At 36.5% G+C, this 20,687-nt stretch overlaps 1 protein-coding gene across 6 annotated transcripts in view; it reads right to left on the bottom strand.

Moving 5' to 3' along the window:
- ZNF385B (zinc finger protein 385B) overlaps positions 1 to 20,687 on the bottom strand; it is a 367,474-nt gene that overhangs the window by 31,078 nt on the left and 315,709 nt on the right. For all 6 annotated transcript variants that reach the window (XM_080669117.1, XM_080669112.1, XM_080669115.1 and 3 more), the window contains one exon: positions 19,485 to 19,595. In XM_080669117.1, coding sequence (XP_080525243.1) covers positions 19,485 to 19,595 — 111 coding nt within the window. The remainder of the gene's footprint in view (positions 1 to 19,484; positions 19,596 to 20,687) is intronic.

The raw sequence follows: 20,687 nt of genomic DNA, 5'->3' as shown, positions 1-20,687 counted from the left end.
CCTGCAGGGCAGGGCAGTTGGGGGTGAACAGGCTGGCAGGGGAGGGCAGTTGGGGGCAACCAGGCCTGCAGGGCAGGGCAGTTAGGGGTGAACAGGCTGGCAGGGGAGGGCAGTTGGGGGAGATCAGGCTGGCAGGGGAGGGCAGTTGGGGATGAGATCAGGCCTGCAGGGGAGGACAGTTTGGGACACAGGGATCAGGCCTAAACTGGCAGTTGGTCATCCCCCAAGGGGTCCCAGATTGGAGAGAGTGCAGGCCGGGCTGAGGGGCACCCCCTGTGCACAAATTTTGTGCACTGGGCCTCTAGTCTATATAATAAAAGCCTAAGCAACCATTACAGTGGAATGACCAGAATGACCAGTCGCTATAATGCACACTGACCACCAGGGGCAGACACTCAATGCAGGAGCTGCTCCCTGGTGATCAGAAGCTGGGCTTATGGCTGGTGAGTGCAACGGTGGTGGTGGGAACCTCTCCCGCCCCCGCGGCAGTGCTAAGGAGCAGTGAGCCAAGCAGTAAGGAGCGAGCAGGCGGGAGGTAAGGAGTGAGGGATCCCAGATTGTGAGAGGGATGTCCTACTGCTGGGGGATCAGGCCTAAACTGGCAGTTGGACATCCCCCAAGGGGTCTTGGACTGTAAGAGGGCGAAGGCCAGGCTGAGGGACCCCTCCCCCCCTACAGTGCACAAATTTTGTGCACCAGGCCTCTAGTATATTTTATATATTAAGTTCTCAGTGATAAGTGATACCTTTATGAATATGTTAAGTGGTGCTACAAAAAAAAATGAGAAAAGTTAAGTAGTATAGACTATGCGGGATGGGGTGTCATTTTAGGTATCAACAAAAGTCTTTCTTTTGAGGAAGAATTTGCACAGAGACCTGAATGAAGTGTAGGAGTTGATAGATATCTGGGAGAAGAGCCTTTCAGGTCCAGGGAACAGCAAATGGCTATTATAAGGATTTTGACTTTTATTCTGAGTAGATGGAAAATCCCAGTAGTGTTTTGAACAGAGGAGTAACCTTGTTTGACTTCTGTATATACAATGATCACTCTGGTTACTGTGTGGAGAACAGCTAATGTGTACCATGGGGCGTTTGGGGTGAGGCAAAGTAGAAGACAGGCCATCACAATCATCTAGACAAGCGGTGTAAAGGGTTCAAAATTAAAGCCCACTGCAGGAGCAGAAAGGCTTCAAAAGAATAATTTTCTTAACCAGTAATTATATTTGGCAGATCTACAATCTTTGGACTTGAATCATTCATGATTTCTATAGAATTTTATTTGTATAACCATTGCTAACCATTACTTTTGTGTTCTTTTAAGTTTAAATGGTATTTTTTTAATTAATTTTTTTTTTAGAGAGAGAAAGAGAGATAGAAAGAGAAAGAGAAACATCGATGTGAGAGAGAAACATTGGTTGCCTCCCCCATGTCCAGGGATCAAGCCCGCAATCTAGATATGTGCCCTGACCAGTAATCAAACTTTCCACATTTTGGTGTGGGATGTCACTCCAATCAACTGAGCAACACCGGCCAGGGCTACCTTATATTCTTTTTTTGTCTAGGTAATATAATCACACAATTTAAAAGTATTTTAAAAAGTATAACAGTGAAAAGTCTACCTTTTGACTCAGCAACTAGTTGTCACTTTCTGTGTATCCTGCCAGAGATATTTTAGATGCCTACCAAGCAAATATATACATGTCTGTATTTTTCCTTTCTTCCATTTTTAGACAAATGCCTACATACCACATATGTTGTTCTGCATTTTGCTTTTTCTCTTTAGCAATAGACCTTAGAGATTTTTTAAAATGAGTGATTAGAACGTTTTCTGATTTTTTATTTTTTATTTTTATTATTTTTTAAATAAATCTTTATTCAGATTATTACAATTGTTTCTCCTTTTCCCCCCCATAGCTCCCCTCCACCCGGTTCCCACCCCACCTTCTGCCCTTACCTCCCGCCACACTGTCCTCATCCATAGGTGTATGATTTTTGTCCAGTCTCTTCCTGAACCCCCCCATACCCCTTTCCCACTGAGAATTATCAGTCCACTCCCTTTCTATGCCCCTGATTCTATTATATTCACCAGATTATTCTGTTCCTCAGGTTTTTAATTCACTTGATTTTTAGGTTCACTTGTTGATAGATATGTATTTGTTGTTCATAATTTTTATCTTTACTTTTTTCTTCTTCCTCTTTTTTAAGAATACCTTTCAGCATTTCATATAATACTGGTTTGATGGTGATGAACTCCTTTAGCTTTTTCTTATCTGTGAAGCTCTTTATCTGCCCTTCAATTCTGAATGATAGCTTTGCTGGGTAGAGTAATCTTGGTTGTAGGTTCTTGCTATTCAACTCTTTGAATATTTCTTGCCACTCCCTTCTGGCCTGCATTGTTTCTGTTGAGAAATCAGCTGACAATTGTATGGGTGCTCCCTTGTAGGTAATTAACTGTTTTTCTCTTGCTGCTTTTAATATTCTCTCTTTGTCTTTTGCTCTTGGCATTTTAATTATGATGTGTCTTGGTGTGGTCCTCTTTGGGTTCCTTTTGTTTGGGGTTCTGTGCGCTTCCTGGACTTGTAAGTCTATTTCTTTCAGTATCTTGCTCTCTCTCTTCTTCTGGCACCCCCATAATTCTGATGTTGGTACACGTGAAGTTGTCCCAGAGTCTCCTTACACTATCTTCAACTTTTTGGATTTTTTTTTTCTTTTTGCTTTTTCGGTTGAGTGTTTTTTGCTTCTTTGTATTTCAATTCTTTGACTTGATTCTTGTGTTCCTCTAGTCTGTTTTTGGGTCTCTGTATAATATTTTTTATTTCAGTCAGTGTATGTTTAATTTCTAGTTGGTCCTTTTTCATATCTTCGAGGGTCTCGTTATATTTATCGGCCATTTCTAGGATATTCTTGAAAAGTCTTATAACCGTGGTTTTGAATTCTATATCCAGTCGTTGGTTTTCCTCCATTTCTTTCGTTTGTGATCTGTTTCTTTGATGCCGCATTTTCATTGCTTCCCTGAGTTGGTAGGATAGATTTGTGTGCTAGGTTTCCTATATGGCCCAGTGGGTCTGCCTCCCCAGTTAACCTGAGGTGGACACTCTTGGTGCACCCCTTTGTGGACTGTGTGTACAGCCTTGTTGTAATTAAGTCTTTATTGTTGTTGGTATCACTGGGAGGAATTGACCTCCAGGCCAGTTGGCTGTAAGGATCAGCTATGTCTACGCTGGGAGAAGTTCGGTGCTGGAGACAGCCTTATAGGATTAGACTTGTCAAATTGCAATAGCTTCTGTGCTCAGCTTGGATGGGGTGGAGTCTCAGGGCGGAGCAGACAGTCTTGGCTTCCTGTCAGCCTAGCCCTGCCCGCACATGCGCGCCTTCAGACCTCTGCTTTCCCCGGCTCCCGAGTCTCCGCCCGAGAGTCCAGATTCCCCCAACAAGAGTGTGGGTCCCCAGGGGCTCGCCTGGAACTGGGGTCCAGTGCAGTCAGAACTGGGGTTCAGTGCGGTCGGGGGCTTCCTTCCCCCTTCAGCCAGAGAAAGTCAGCCAGGCTCTCAGCCGCCCTTCCTCTCTGTGCGCACAAAGACCCTTTGCCGTACCTCCAATTCTCTGTGAGTTTTTCTCTTTCCTTCTAGTTGTAGAATTTTCACTCAGCCAGCTTTCCTGTGTTTCTGGATGGTGTCCATTCTGTCTTTTAGTTGTAGTTTTGAAATTGTTGTGTGAGGCAGCAGTTTAGGTGCTTACCTATCCCGCCATCTTGGTTTCTCCGTTTTCTGATTTTTCAAATGGTTGTGTATATTTATTTCATTATATGAATGAACCATAGTTTATTTCAACAGTACCTCATTGATGGACATGTGGGTTGTTTCCAAGGTTGTTCTATTGTCCAGATGCAAAATAGGCACTGGGTACTTTAAATGATTATTTTCTTCTTTCACAACAAGAAATAATTATTAAGTGCTTTAATTGAATTAAAGCAGATATTAAATCTTTTCCTCATTAGTTTCTATACCCTAATTTATAATTATGGATGTATTGTAGTTATATGTTCTCCTAAGCATATATCTTGAAATCAGGCAACAAAATGTGCACCTTCTGCCCCAGGCTTCATAAAATGATATGAACACTGAAGAAAAGAAAGGGTCTGCAAATGGGTCTTCAATAATAAAAAGGATTTTGAAGGCAAGAGGCACATATTCCCAAATGAATAGAAGACTGATAAGGAAAAAATGTCTGGAAAAAACAATTTATGGTTAGAATTACATGAATGTGGGTGAGTGTAGAGTAGGAGTGGAAGAAAAGATTAGAAAAGCAAGTGCCAGATTATTTAGGCCTTAAATACTAGATAGTGGGTGGTAGTTAACAAATAGCATACTTAATTACATAAGTAATGAGAAGCCACTGAAGCCTTCTGTCATAGTATAGTTGAATAGCAGCAAAGGCCTACGAGGAGGAAAGGAAAGAGGAGCATAATGAGAAGATTCTTACCACAGTGAGTTAGGGAGTAACGGTGTTCTTAAAGACACAGATTTCAAATTTCCAGGGCATTGTAAACCAAAAAACAGAGCTTTTATAGAAAAGGAGCTATTCCTCCTATTAAGTCTCTCTAACTAAAGGTGCTGTTCCTTTTTGCCATACCAAGTGTCTGTTACCCTTCTCTTTTTTACATATGGTATATATTCAACCCCTATTCCCCAACACTTCCTTATCATCAGTGCTTAAACAAGCTCATATCTTCCCAACCCCAAATAAACCATCCCTCAACCTACCTTCACCCCTACCCTATCACTCGCTCCCTTTCACAGACTGATTTGTTAAATTCATTTTAGGCACATCTCCATTTTCTCTTCCCCAATCAGTCCACTCCAGTCCACTAAAACAGACATCACCAAGACACCAATGCCCTAAATCCTAATCTTTTATGTCTTATCTTGTTTGACCAATCAGGTACACCTGAACCTGCTGATCTCTTGCTTCTTAGGAAAGCATTCTTTACCAGGCTTTACTCTTTCTTAGGCTGGTGTTCCTCCACCTTCCTTTCAGAACCATTTGCAGGCTCATCCTTCCCTGCCCAGTCATTGAATGTTGATATATTCCAAGACTCAGTTTTAGGCCTTCTTGTCTTCTCACTCCAAATGTCCCAGTCTACTCCCTATTCGGTCTCATCTACACTACAACCTTCTATCTATCTCTATAGCAATAATTTCCTGGTTTCTCTGGTCCCGATCTTTCTCCTGAGCTCCAGACTCAGAATATCTACTTCAATATCTCAAAGCACCTTAAACATAAATTCAAAACTAAACTTTTTTTTATCACTCGTCTCTGTGTAGTCCTCTTCTATCATTCCTTTTCTGCCAATAGCATCACTCTACATTGGCTGTAAGAGCCAAATCCAGGAATCAACCTCATTGTTACACTCTACTTACATTCTAGATTCAATCAATCCCTAAGTCCTATAGATTTCACCTCCTAAATATTTTTCTAATCAAGCCAATTCTTTACATCCCAGCCATAGCCACCCTGGTCTGAACTGCCATCATCTTTTGCCTAGACTACTGCATAGCCTCTTTAGTGATCACCCAAAGGCCCCTCTTGCTCTCTTACTACCTGTTCTCCACACAGGGGCCAGAGTGATATTGTCAAAATGCAAATCTGATCATGTCATTCCTCTGCTTAAAATACTCAATGCACTTTCACTGTTTTTGGTTTAAAATCTAAAATCATCATATTCAAGACCTATGTGGCTGATTCAAGACCTATATGGCTGATAGGGCCTGTACCTATAAGATTTTTCTTTTCATTCAATCTTTTGCACTTAGCACACTGCCTGAAACATTCTAGGTGTTTGATAAATACTGATTACAGGGATGAATGAATGAATAAATGAATGGAGAAAGACTCTTTATTACTTGACAATAGAATTAAAGTAATGGTAGAGGAAGAAAAAATAATTGGAGCTTACTCTAAAAGTTTCAGGTCTAAATGACTAGTAAAATGGTGGAAACCATTAAAAAAAGATGCAATTATGATGGGACATCAATTTAGACTGCTTAAGAGATACACAGTGGAGAGGTTCAACAAAGAACTGGAAATAAAATTTGTAGTTGAGGAAAGAGGCTGGGGCTGGAGACATCCATTTGAGAATGACATGATAAGATGATAAATAAAACTCTGGGGATATATAAGATTCTGGAGGAATTAAGTACAGAGAGGGGAAAACCTATTTTGAAGAAAGAATCTTGAGAAAGAGCTATATTTAAAAGGTAAGATGAGGAAGAAAAGTCAGCACAGGATAAAGCAACTAGGCCACCAGAAAAGCTGGATGTACCAGAGAGTAATGACATAGAGGTCAAGGGAAGGGAAAATTCCAGAGGAAAAATAATTAAAAATACATACATACAACTATCCAAAAGGAACTACTAGTATAACCTTACTGAGGATCAATAACAACCTTAATGCTAAAACACTTGTCTGTAACTTCAAAACAACCTCAGAAAATTACTGGAAAATAACAGGAGGTCTTTATGTGCTGGAAGAACATTTGATAATGCTGCACAAGAAGTGCAATGGTGGTCATGTTTGTGTGAAAAAAGGGCTTATTTATAGCTACTGCTCTGAGGAAAATTACAGCACCTCACTCATCACTTCAAAGAGCTGAGGAATGCAGAGCCATAGAGAGAACACAGCAGCCAGAAAGACTAAAAACACTATGTCAGGTTACAAAAATTACTCTGAATTCAAATATAAAAATACTGACAAATAGTTTTAATTGTTTGCTATGTACCAGGCACTGTGTTATGTACTTAAGAGACAGCATCTCTTTTAATCTTCATAAAACCATTTGAAGCAAGTATTATTAGCCCAAGTTTATGAAGACTCTGAAGAGTTAGGCAATTATGCAATATCACACTGCCAGAAATGGAAGACCCTGAATTCAAACTCAGGATTAAAAGGTTAGGCTCTTAGCCACTACACCATTGAAGCAAGCCCTAAGCCCAGAGTCCAAACAGCCTCCACTGGGGAAGATCCAAAACAGAAGACTCTCTCCCTTAGCCACCCTGGTAAGAGAGGATTTTCATTGCCTTGGAGTGAATGATTTGGAAGTGAAAAGAGGCCTGGGAATGTGACCTTTAAGGTCATATAAATGATAGTGTTCATTGTAGAGAATGGATTCAGTAATTCTCAGCCAATCCTTGGGTTGTCATAAATTAAAGATTTTAAAAAAATCTCCTTAAGGACCATTTATTCAAGAAAATATTTGTACTGTGCTAGGCACCAGAGAGGCAGCAATGTACAAAACGTACTCAGTACCTGTGCTTATGGAGCCAACAATCGTGTGCATGTGTGTGTGCATGCATGTTTGTGTTGGAAACAGATATTAAACAGAGTTACATAAAGATATCTTTACAAACTGTGGTACATGTCATAGAGGAAAAATACTGGTTGATATAAATTATTGGGAGTGGGTTGAGTTTAGACTGGGGATTCTAGAAAAGCTCTTCAGGAAGAGACATTTGAGGTGAGACCTGAAGGAGAAGTGTGGACTAGATCAAAAGTGGGAGGGACAGAAGCAGCTTGGTAGATTGACTGAAATAAAAGAGCCATTGTGAGGGGAGTCTGCAAACAATGGGGCCAGTGGCAAGAACTGACTAGAGATGTGCACAACTGGATAAAAACCTGAATTGGGAGGATGCTAGGTAACTAATAGAGTGAAGATATTGGTATCAAAACAGCCATAATCAAATCAGTACCTCTAACTTCCTCTAGATCAGCAATTACAACAGGTGTGCTGCAAGAATTTTTAAAACATGCAATACCTGACTATGCACTGATCTCTTTTCCCTTAAATTGTCAAATAAAAACAAATGACAACAGCCAACACAACAATAGTCATCTGGTGTGAATGAATAAAAATTATAGCTATTTTTTTGGTCAGATTGGCAAAAAATATATTTGTTGGTGTGCTGAAGAATTTTAGTAATTAGTTCATATGTGCCATGGGATGAAAAACATTGAAAATCACTGCTCTAGGTTTTCAACTTATTTCTGTCTATGATTAGAAGCAGTGGATTGAAGTCAGGGTCACCAGTTGGTATGATTTTTGGGGGCCTGGGGCTTGATCAGTCATAACTGACCAATTGCCCACTTATTGGAAAAACAATTCTTAAATACAATGGTTCACTCACTTGTCTATTAAGATAACCCAAGGTCAGCCCTGGCCAGGGGGTACAGTTGATTGGAGTGTCATCCCATGCATCAAAAGGTTGAGGGTTCGAATCCCAGTCAGGGCACATATCTAGGTTACGGGTTCCATCTCCAATCGGGGTGTGAAGGGGAGGCAATTGACCGATGTTTCTCTCTCTTCAGACCTCTCTCTCTCAAATCAATAAAAAAAATATTCTTGGGTGAGGATTAAAAAAAAAAGGCCCAGGTCAGAACACAGAATCAATGAATTATTGATCATTTAGTTAATTTGATAGAATAGATAATTAAATTGGTTTAATCATCTCCCAAAACAATGTCTATTTGGCCTGCAATATAAATCCTGTATATTATCTAAGTTAAAACACTTGAATCAGAATATTTTCAGAGAAATTCTAACCAAGTCACAGAAATATCATGTGCTTTAAAAAAAGGGATAGTATTATATATTACTAAATGATTGTAATTTCAGAAAAACCTAATTAATGTAGACTAATTTGGATGAAAGGCATAATGAAATGGCATAAAATAAGTTGGAAAGTAGAAAATTTTTGAGGAAATGCTGTTAGTTGGTAACTGTTAGTTAAGAGAGATTCTTCAGTGATGTATCAAAATATATAAGAATTATTTTAAATTATATCATTTCTTGTATTTTAATGAATGTCTTTAAAGTGCTTAAGTAAGCTTGAAAAAAATGGTTCTGTTGGTATTCTAAATCTCTGTACTCTAATCTCCTTTGCAACTTCCAACTGTATTTTCTTTGAAGAAAACATTTGGACCAGAGAAAAGTCCAATTCAGCCTATGCCTGAATTATCACAAATCCTTAACCATGATAGTTCAAATTAACAAGAATTTTCTGCATTTATGAAAATGTATTCAAAAGGCATTCATTCAATGTCTAAATCTTTAGAAAACCAGCTTGAAGAGAATGTCTTTCAGATATTCAAGCTTTGTATTTTTAAATCTACATCTGCAAATTCTGTGATTCTATTCTGGCATTTTACAAATATAGACATCCATCATTTCCCCAACATTGACAGATGTTAATGAATACCCCTTCTATGACCATCTGTGTAAATGTATAAATTAAATTTTAAAAAGAGATTGTTAGTATTTTTAGTTTAAAAAAGCATAGCGAACATTTTGTTGGCTTAAACATTTTAAATTACAAACTATAACAAATATCCTAACTACCCCTTTAGTGAATCTATACTTTTCTATTCTTCTCCAATGATATAAGAAAAAGCCAATAAAATTCATGACATAAACAAATAAATCATCACATAAAAGGATTCCATAGATGTCTCTCAAATAATAATGTTACATCTTTCCAGAGCAAAAAGCAGGTAATCACTTCAAGCTCACAGTTCAGAGATAATGAAAGCTACATTTCAGAGAACATTCAGTGGGCATTATCAAAGATAAAAAGGAAACTATTTGTAGTATAAATCAGCACTGCACATTCCCCATGCTAAATGGAACACCCATTTAAAGCAGAACTAGAATTCCATTAACAAACATTTACAAGCATCAGTGGTATACTGAAGGTGGGGCAGTTCACCTTCAGGAAATGAGTTGTACTGTCTGCAAATAATTTAAAAACAATAATAAAATTGATGAACAATCAGTTTGCTTTTTATTTTTCCTATAATCTGGCAGTTTTTAACTTTGTAATAAAATATTTCTTCTTGAAAAAAATTGTTAGTCTAAGTTCTAAACAACTGCTGTGGTTACAGTTGAATTTTAGTAATACGTTTAAACTTAAAAGTAGCACATTTTTATTATCTTTTAAAATATATATTTTTATTGATTTCAGAGAGGAAGGGAGAAGGAGAGAGAAACAGAAACATCAATGATGAGATAGAATCATTGATTGCCTGCCTCCTGCACACCCCACATTGGGGATCGAGCCGCAACCCAGGCATATGCCCTGATTAGAATCTAACTGTGACCTCCTGGTCTGTCGGTCAACGCTCAACCACACAGTCACACCGGCTGGGCTGTTGCTTATCTTTTCATTAACTATATGAAAGTTCATACAGAGGACTTACAGTGATATCAGTAAACTCTGAATTCACAATGACTCTGCTACATCATTTACTTAGAAAATAAGTTCTTAGTGGTTAAGAATCACTGAAGCTCCTTTCAGATGCAGTTCTAGTAGCAAACCTTGTATCACTCCTATTCTAGCATTTCAGTTGTGGATTTGACACAGGCGATGATATCATAGTGACTGTATAGACAAAGAAACAGAACTTGAGGTACTGCAATTCTCTCGTTTTACATGACTGCCTAGAATTTTTATCTGTGTTTGAAATTTAAGATTGAGACAGTGACAACTGTGAGGTGTATTATTTTTGCTTGGTAAATATAAATTTGAACCTACATATAACATATTTCATTGACTTTGGCTAATATCTTTAAAATAAAAATTTATGCTTCTTTTTAATTTATTATGTGTTTTAAAACTAAGGAATGAAAAAAAATATCAGTGGTACAATTTAGTAGCTATGTAAACTGTATCTTTTGTGTAACTTTGATTTCATTAAAATTCACTTATTTGTTACTATAATGTAATTATTCATTACTGCAATAGAATAATATAAGGTTCAAGTTTTTCTCATTTATAAATATTTAATGTAATTAATATAATGTAATAAAAGGATTTAATCTTTACCTTTTCCCCTATTTTATAGTATAACTAGAGGCCTAGTGCATGAAATTTGTACACGTGGGTGGGGTGGAGGTCCCTCAGCCAGGCCTGAGCCCTCTCACAGTCCAGGAGCCCTCAGGGGATGTCCAACTGATGGCTTAGGCCTGCTCCGGTGATGTATCATTAAGTTTCTTATGGCCAGTCGGGTTTTCCCAAAAAACTGCTCTTTAAGCTGACCCACTATATCTAAAGTTCTCTGGCCTCCAGGGCAAATGCTGTCAATTATTTAAAAGAGCTGCCTGAGAGATGAAAGTAGCTAAACTTATGTTTTTTGCAGATTGTTCTGTACTGTATTCAACCAACTACTTGCTTGAAAGGAATGGAATAGACAAGATTACTTTTTGTTGCATGCAGGTTTTTATGTTTTGTTTTGTTTTGCTTCTGTCTTACATAAGTAATACCTTTTTGGGGGTTGTTAAAGTTATGAAAATTATAGTCAATTGTTCACTCAAGCATTAGAATAAAATACAATCTATGGGAAACCAAACATGTCCTAATAAAGTCTGAATATAAGCTTTAAATCAGCAACTAACCATTTAGCAAACCTATAGGTGTTCAGCCTAGAAATTCTATCTGATATCTAATTATATGTTGAATACATTTTTAGCTAAATAATCCTAAACCACAAAAATTGAATGAAAAGTTATCTTATTAAGGATTCTACAACCGATCTTAACTAAAGCAATGCGTACTAAGCAAAGAAGGCAAATCTACAAGCTTTCAACAGTCTTTCCCTAACCCCCAAGGGGCAAGACAACTTTTAGATGACAAAATCACCAACAAAATGACTTGAAAAAAATGGGGGAAGAGGAAGACCTATGTAATACTTCCAACAATAAAGATTTTAAAAAAAGAAGAAGAATCTTTTACTTCTCCCTAAAAGAGCTACAGAAATTTTACACAGGAAAAAAGAAGACCCATAGTATTTTTAAAGGTATTATTAATGTTTGATCAGCAAAGCAATGTTGAGTGGAAATATACCAAAGCTTGCAGTAGTGATGGTACATGGTAGATACCATACTTAACGGTTTTCCTGATATGTGGGGATGGGTTTGGGTACTATCCTTATAACATCCACATTTACTGTTCTTTACAACATCATATTAGGCTGGTCATCCTACCTTTGAGTATTATTAAACACATAGAAATAGCTAGAGGAAAATGTCATATAAACATCTATATGAGTCTTTATAAGTCATAATGCTCACTTTTTAAATATCTTCATTTTTATCTTAATCTCTTTCTTTCACTGATGAATTCAAAACCAGCCACAAATTATCCAAATGTCCATGCCAAATAAGGTAGTGCTGAAAAAGACTGACAATTTTGTAATATTACAGTACTGCTTTGAGGCAAGTTTTTTTTTTAAATTTAATAAGTAACTAATATATGCTTCAAAAAACATGACTAAAATTTTTAAGAACTTTGTCAAAAAGCAGCTACCGAAGAAAACTTGTAGCACAGTATGTTCCTCCTCTCTGTAACCATGCTATATTTCTGTCATATCGAAGCAAAAAAGGTCCATCATTTTGTCATCTCTGTCTGCAAAGCAGAGAATTACCTTCCCAGGCTCCTGAGATTTATGCTTTTAATTACCTCCTATCTGCTTCAGTACCTTCCATACCTAAGAATCAATATAAATAGTCTTATTTATGGGAAAAATGTAAAAAGTTTGACAAAAGCACACTATCACTTTCTGGATTTCCATTTGATGCTATCGATTCCTTCTTTCTTCCATACTTTTTTTCTTGACAGAATCAGTTGGTTTTTCAAACTTATGAAATTATTCATTTATCTTATCATTTGTATTGCTTAACAGCAGGTATAAACTTTACAACTCGCTTTGGAGTTCCAAACCCACAAATGAGATTAGTATCACTGTGGTTGGTATCTCTCTACTTAATCATCAGCTGCAGAATTCAGTTTAACTGTGGTTTTCTCTAAGCCCCTTCATCATCAACTCACTTTTCAGTGAGGAGCCACTTTCATGGTTCATTTCGTTTCTGAAGGGAGGTCACTATCAGCGTAGGTGAGACCTGGCTGGCTAGGCACCTGTGTTCTTAAAACTCTGCCTCTCACATTTTATCAGCACCGATTCTTAAAAAAATCCCCAAACCACCAAATATATACATAATTGCATATACATAATTAATATAAATTATATAAATATATTATAAATTAATAGAGAGGCTGCTGAAGGACCCATTCTCTATCTCAAGGGCCTCAGGAGAAATAGAGTAGATGTTTATGGGTGGCCGACAGTGATTGTATATGAGAGGAGGCAACAGGTCATCTGTAGGATGAACATGTGTAGAGAGATATCTGTTGAACACATCTGATAGGATGATGAGGGAGGGTCAAATATTGAAAGCAAACATTCAGAGTTTTCCTTGACATACTAGTGATCAAATGTGGTGTCCGAAAATTCAGGAAATATAATATAAACTCATTTTTTAAAACAGTGTGTTGGTTAGAGTTTCAAACAATATGCTTAATATGTTTTTTCCCCAATAAGGGAAGTGTTTCTGAATTTAAAGCAATGAATCCAGTCATTAACCTAAAAAACCCCTCAAAACCCCAAAACAAAAAAATGTAATAAAGACACTATGAATATCCAAGAAAGAGCTAGAGGAGAAGGAAAGAGAAAGTAGAGAAGACAGAAGGAGCAACCTGATGGTCTAGTAAAGAGAATACATTTAACATGGAAAGAGAAAGACGGATAACTCATTGACAGAATTTCTAGAGTTAAAAGCAAGCACGAGGCAGCCAATAGCAAAACATGGACTCCCTTAGAAGAATTGATCCTTCAGAAAGGCAAGGAGTGCCCCTGTGGCCGAGTGCCTCGCCTGCTTTTGCTGCAAGGGACATCTTCAAATGTGGTGTCTATGGTTCTTGTTTCCGGGCCATTCTGACTTCCCAGGGAAGGAAACACAGCTGCTGCAGGGACTTGCTGCCTCACGGCAGATGGTGGAGAGGTGGCGTGAGGGAGGCATGGTGGCCAAAGGAAATGGAGGGTCAGCCAAGAGCATGGGAAAGAACATTGATGTGGGACCCCAAGTAGTGGCTTTCTCTCTAATCTCATGACGCTGAGCTCTCTGCAGGATGACAGAGAATGCCAGGGCCTCTCGCAGAAACTGCACTAATGCCTCTTAAATGGCAGATGGTGGATGGGCCAGTTTGTTTATACAATACAGAGAATTTGTATTACATGAACTGCTTAAAGAAGTCGGGAAGTAGGCACAAGCTTAGAACTGAAAAAAAAAAAAAAAAAAAAAAAAAAAAAAAAAAAAAGAAAGAAAAAATGAGAGAAAGAGACCCAGGACGGCATACTTAAATAACCTTTTCCAATTGAAAACCGCTGAGATGACAAAGATGCAAAATGCAGAGGGAACTGGCATTGCAGACATTCAACTACACACTAATGCAGTCACATGGGAACTGAAGGTGATCACTGAATAGTTTCACTTTCTAAAATTTAAAATTTCAGAGAGATTTAAAGTAAAGACTAGGAGAGAGAGTCAGGTCACCCATAGAAGGTTCATACAAATGGTTGGTCCCTTGCCACTTTAACTTCTAAGCAAACCTTGAGTTTCTTGTCCATGTGTAATCAATCTAACATAAATCAATGAAATGGCATGAGGTCATCTCCTTATGTCTTGAGACACGAGGAAATAGAACACAGCAAAAAGAACAGTGAGCGAAGATGAGAGCTGGAGATACTGGATAACCAAAAACCAAAACAAAGAGAACAACACAACAACATTAAAGACCTAGAGGAACCAAAAAGTAAAAGAAAATGTGAACAATAAGTGATTTGAAGTTTCTAATGCTATCCAAAAGGTAATACAGTAGATTTGATTACGCCCGTGGGGTCAGCAATTAAGGGACACTGCATCTCACGCTTAATAAATTGTGGTATTAATACTGAGTGTCAAAATTTCAGGGTCAGTTCCTATATTAGAGTATATAAAACTTGATTTAAAAGCTCATTATGCTTTCATCTTGATTTGCCTAATAAGTATAAAGGATCCAGTCATGTATTAAGGGTATTTCTAATTAACTGTTTGCAATAATAATAATAATAACAATAATAATAATAGATCATCTCTGTTTACAAACATTTAAGAGTCAAATTGCCTTGATTTTGTGTGAGAATCTATATAAGGGTGAGTTTCCTTTATCCTCCTGCTACTATTCTCCAAGGAATTGAAATTATATGCAAATTAGAAATTATTTGGAAAAATTATTGCCAGCTTACAACCTAGCCAAAAAAGAGAAATATTAGCCTCAAAAATACTTTAGAAGCCTATGTTAGGGACTTGTTTCCAGTATTTTTGTATGAAGGACAAAAAAAAAAAAAACCACAATAATTTTGAGTCTTATTTAAAACCAACTACAGAAAAAGTATAGAACTATTTTCCTGGAAAGGCTTACCTCCAGCTAAAGGGTAAAGATTAAGATTTAGGCTTATCAATTTATGACCATACTACAGTTGCAGTTCACTCATTCATTCATTAGAAAGGCACATTCAGGCTTAGGATAACCTCATTCCGTGCTCAGCTTAAGCCATGTTGGGCGAAGTGGCGGCTGTCTAGAAGAAACCAGGGATTCGTGTGCTGTACACATTTGTGCAAATGTCTGGGACTCCGTTGGAAAGACTTATTATTTCTGGAATGCAATTTCTTGCCCCCTGGCAAAGTTAATGGTATTAATTTGTAAAGGTTCATTTGGGAAATGCTTGTGATTAATGCTTGCTCATTTGCATAACACTGTATTGTGTAAATAAAGCTGTAGCCTTTTGCTTTCCAACAGTGGAGTGCTACTGAGATGATAAAAACTGGACAAAGGGGGCTACTATGGGACACTTAAACTAGGTCACATTGAATTTTAATGCATGAATCCTGCCCTGGTACATTTTATATGGATAATGGGAAAATGCAGAATACAGTCTGTTTACTGTGCAAATCTGCCTTCCAGATTGTTCCATAACCATATTTTCTACACTGAAGAATGAAGGCAATTCAGACTCAGGCTGATTTAGAAATGTTATTAAAGAAAATAAGGATGAGCATCTTCTTAATTCTTACATTAAAATGTAAATAGGGTAATTATAAAATAATAAACTCTCCCCCAAATAAAAAATGCTCAGTTTCAGAGCCCAGTTATGCAGATTACAACACCATTACTAAACACAGAGAATATATATATGTGATATTTGTGAATTTGCCATCTAGACTATGTGGTGTTACCACCCAGAGTCTAAGTGTGACTCAGAAATGTTATTTCTTTCTCTATTATCAAAAGAGCTTTTGAGTGGTGACAAGGAAGGGGGTGGTCACATGCTCACGCATGTGCATTTGTCCACGTCTCTGTTAGTGAATACAAAGACAATTGCGGCCGTGGAATGAAGCTCAAGACAAAGGTGCACCTACTCCCAAAGCAATTCTGGGGTGTAGAAAGAAGACTGGCCCTCACCCCCACCTCCCCCAGCCAACCCATGACACAAACAAAAACCAAAACTTGCAGTCATTCTTTCTTGGTCTTAACTGTCCCACCCATAAAATGAGGGTGTTTATACCCTGTTCTTCTAACAGAAATGCCATGGAAATGATTTTTAATCACGGAACTGGAAAGGTCCTTCTGAAGATCAAGTAGTCTATTTTAGTGATATCATAGAAGAGGAAACTGAGGCCCACAGGGTGAAGTGATTTATCAAGTCAAAACTTAGAACTTAAATCACATTCAAATATTCTTAATCTAGTGTTCTATACCATGTGGCCTCTCTATGTATGGAGTATAAAACACAGAGCTGAAGATCTGGAACAAGTTCTGGGAAAATCTGATCAGGATAACCTTAGATGCTTTCATTCACGCTGTTAATAAATTTGCTGCTGGTCTCTGGGAAATAGTATGGTACTTGGCATAAAATAAAAGCTCAATAAATGCAAAGAAAATGAGCAAAGTTAATATGTGAGGCAATGTAATAAAATAGAAAAAGCTGTGGATTTAGAAGCAAGAGACCTGAATTTATGTCCTACCTCTGACATTTGTTGACTATGAAAATTTATGTAATTCCAAAAGACTGGAAATGACTTAAATGTCCACCAATAAGGGACTAGTTAAATAAACTGGAACATCCACATATAAACTACTGTATTAGTTTTCTATTGTTGTTGTAGCAAATTATCCCAAACTTACTGGCTTAAAACAACACACATTTATTATCTTAATAATTCTAAGGAACATTGTTCCTTTGGAGGTTCTAGGGCAAAATCAATTTCTTGATTTTCCAGCTTCTAAAGGCTGCCCACATTCCTTGGTTTGCAGCCCCTTCTTTCACTTTCAAAGCCCACAATGGCCAGTAGAGTTGTCCTCACACTGTATCACTCTAATCTTTTCTTTTGCCTCCCTTTTCTACATTTAAGGACCCTTGGGTCCACAGGATAATCCAGGATAAAATATTTTATGGTCAACTGATTGGCACCTTAATTTTATTTATTACTTTAATTCCCCTCTGACATATAAGGTAACATAGTAAAAGGTTCCAGAGATGAGGAGGTAAACATCTTTGCCTAGCATATCTGTATGAAAACTGTGAGGAAGCTCTCTATGTTTTGATAGAGGAAAATTTTCCAGGATATATTTTTATGTAAAAAATGCAAGGCAAAGAAAAGTACACTACCTTTTATGTAGAAAAGGGATGAAATAAGAGTATATATTCATACCTGGTTTTCTTTCTTTCTTGGGTTTAAGACCCAGGAAATATATACAAGAAATATGAAAGTGGTTACAGATAGACAGGAACAGCATGGAACATGGGAGGATGGGGAATGTGATGGAATAAGAGTTTTCAGTGTATCTCTTAAAATTAATTTTACTTTTTGAACCATGTAAATATGTCATTATTATTTTTTAATTCAAGGCACTCATAATTGCCCAAAGTCCCTATTATTCACTTGATAGTCAAGCCTTTTGTTTTGAAGAGTCTGTCATCAACCTTGTTATTTTTCTCTTATCAAGTTTCTTTTTCTAATATCCTCAGTTGTCAGTGGCTTTGTATTGAGCAGTTCTCTAACATGACACTCATAGACTTCATGGAAATCTGCCTCTTTTGCAATATATATGGATTCACTTTGCAATCTATTGTATTGTATTATCAGATGTTTTCAATATATTGCATTGCTGCACTGGGAATGCTAGGACTAAATATGAAGCATGTCTTCAGGTGAGACTTTTGTAAGGAGTCAGTTAAGTAGTGAACATTTTAATTTTATATTCATAGTGTTACAGATATTTTAATTCCCCTATGAGACTGTACACATTTGTAAAATATCTATGCAAAGCTGTTAAATATACTTGGATATATTTCAGTATTCATTATTTGGTCTTTTCTTGCAAAAGTCCTTTAATTATTACACCTTAAATCTAATAGTAAGATTGTACTTTAATATATCTCTAGTAGTTATGTATCTATAAATAATTAGTCTTCTATTTACAACGTATTTCATTTTTCCTATCACATTGTTTTTTTTCCCTAGTCAGGTTTACTGAGTTATACTTTACAGACAGTAAAATTCCTTTTTAGGTATTAAGTTTTATGAGTTTTGAGAAATAAAAACAGTTGTATAATCACCACAGCAATTAAGATATACACCCTAAAAACTTCTTTCATGCCCTTTTTTATTCAATTCCCTAACCCCACCATCAGTCCCTACTGATCTGATTTCTGTCTCCATAGTCTTCTTTTTCAGAAAGTTATATAAGTGCAATTGTACAATAGTATATAGAATATTTATTATTTTAGTATTTCCAATAAACATAAATCTTATAACAATGTTTTGCAAAATAACTTCTGGGGTGGAGTAACTCAAGAAATATCACATATGATATTGAATCTTCAGATTTGAATTTGCATTGGTCATTGGCTTTACTTGGTAATTGGGTTTCATTATAAACATTCTAAATTATTTATTTTGATTTCATGTTATTTTATGTCTAATTTGAAAATCAACTTTCATAAAATATTAATTTGTACCCTTTTCTTGTTATCCTTTTTTAGCAGGATAATTAAACTGGCTAGATAAAATAATTTACTAATCTTTTTCTATATTTTCATGTCTGAGAAAATAGAAATTATATAGTAAATTATTTTCTTGGGTATTTATGATTTGGCACACACACATGAAATATAACACTTGGTAGCAAGAGTAATAACTGATTTTCTTTAGAATTTATTACACTTTTTCAGACTTTCATTGCATTTTAAACTTTAAAAATGTTTTCTGCTATTTAGTATTTTTCAAAAGTAAACATAATTGGTGAGGTTAAGTATAAAATGGTATAGATGAGATTGATTACCTACAGAAAGCCTTGATTTTTTTTATATTAGTCCCTCTATTGCTCAAGTTTCTAGTGTTGAATCCAAATCCCTGGAAAACCTGGCACACTGAAGTAAGTGGGCCACCAGGAGGAGTGGCTGCTAGACGGTATGTAAATATGAAGAGATGTATATATCCAGAACAATCAGACTTCCAGCTTGACAGACTACAGAGAGCAGGAAAAAGGTGATACTCACATCTGAATTAAAGCGAAGCTGACAGACATTACAAGAAATAACTTGTTTCTTCTTTGGGGGAATGGACACTCCAAACGTGTGGTTAATAACTGCTTTTTGCACAGGATCCATCTGAAGAGCAAATGATAAAATAATCATTTTATAACTTCAAAGGATAGAAAAGAGTGTGAGCAAGTAAAAATAGCTGTATTATTCCTTAAGGCTTTATCTTCATTCCCAAACAAGGATTATAAAGACTCCCATTCAAAAGTAATGTACTTCTTCCAGGAATAGAACAAAACCAAAAATAATAAACTGGTTTGAAATCATAGCACAAATCAGAGGAGAATCCAACATCCCAAGAAATCATATGCATTAAGGAGTCTTGAAAAACTTTAAAAGAATCATAAAACAAGAATATTTAAAATCCAAAGGTCAAAGTTAAAATTAACTTGTTAATATTTTCCCTATATGAGGTGATAATACTTATGATAGTCTGAAATGGCCTCAATGACAATTATTACAGATGTATTTCAGTTTCTTAAATTTTGATTTATGGCGAAGTCATAAATTACAGGCTTGTCTCACAGCCCAGAAAATGTTGATCTTTATTTTAAAATAATTTATCACTTTTTACATACTACAGGTAAAATTCATTCTCCTGGAAATGCTCATAACAGATAGGTTAATATGCAATCCTTGTTTACATATTGAGCAAGTTTTTTGACTTATAATGTGTGACTTTCCTCCCTTTGGTTTGCATATACCATACATATTCAGAAAAACATAAAGTGATGAAAGTACTTAACCACAGCATATATATGGCACAAAGCTACAAAAACACTTGGAAAAAGAAAAAAACACTATTTGCAAAGCCTATTAAAAGAGAGACACAGCAGTGATTCTCTTGTGTACTCCAGATAATAATCTCCAGCATTAACATTGGACAACTGGCAGTTCAAAAAACAATGTAGATGATAAAGCATTGCTTATAAACAGATGTAACACAAACTGACACACCATCATCTAGGAAATCTCCTGAGGTTAGAGCTTAGGGTTGGATTAGTTGATGATATTTGGTAGAGAGGAGAAATTAAGACTATCCCTGGTCAGGAGTATAAATCAACTAAATATAAAATTAGCAACTAGAAAAACTTAAGTGCATTAGAAAGAAAGATGGATTACAGAATTATTGAATAGTAAAGTAGCCTATTTTTGCTACAA

The sequence above is a fragment of the Plecotus auritus genome (genome assembly GCF_963455305.1).
Source record: "Plecotus auritus genome assembly, chromosome: 5".
NCBI lineage: Eukaryota > Metazoa > Chordata > Mammalia > Chiroptera > Vespertilionidae > Plecotus > Plecotus auritus.
The sequence above is the reverse complement of the archived record's forward strand: the minus strand, read 5'-3'. Positions and strand labels throughout refer to the sequence as shown.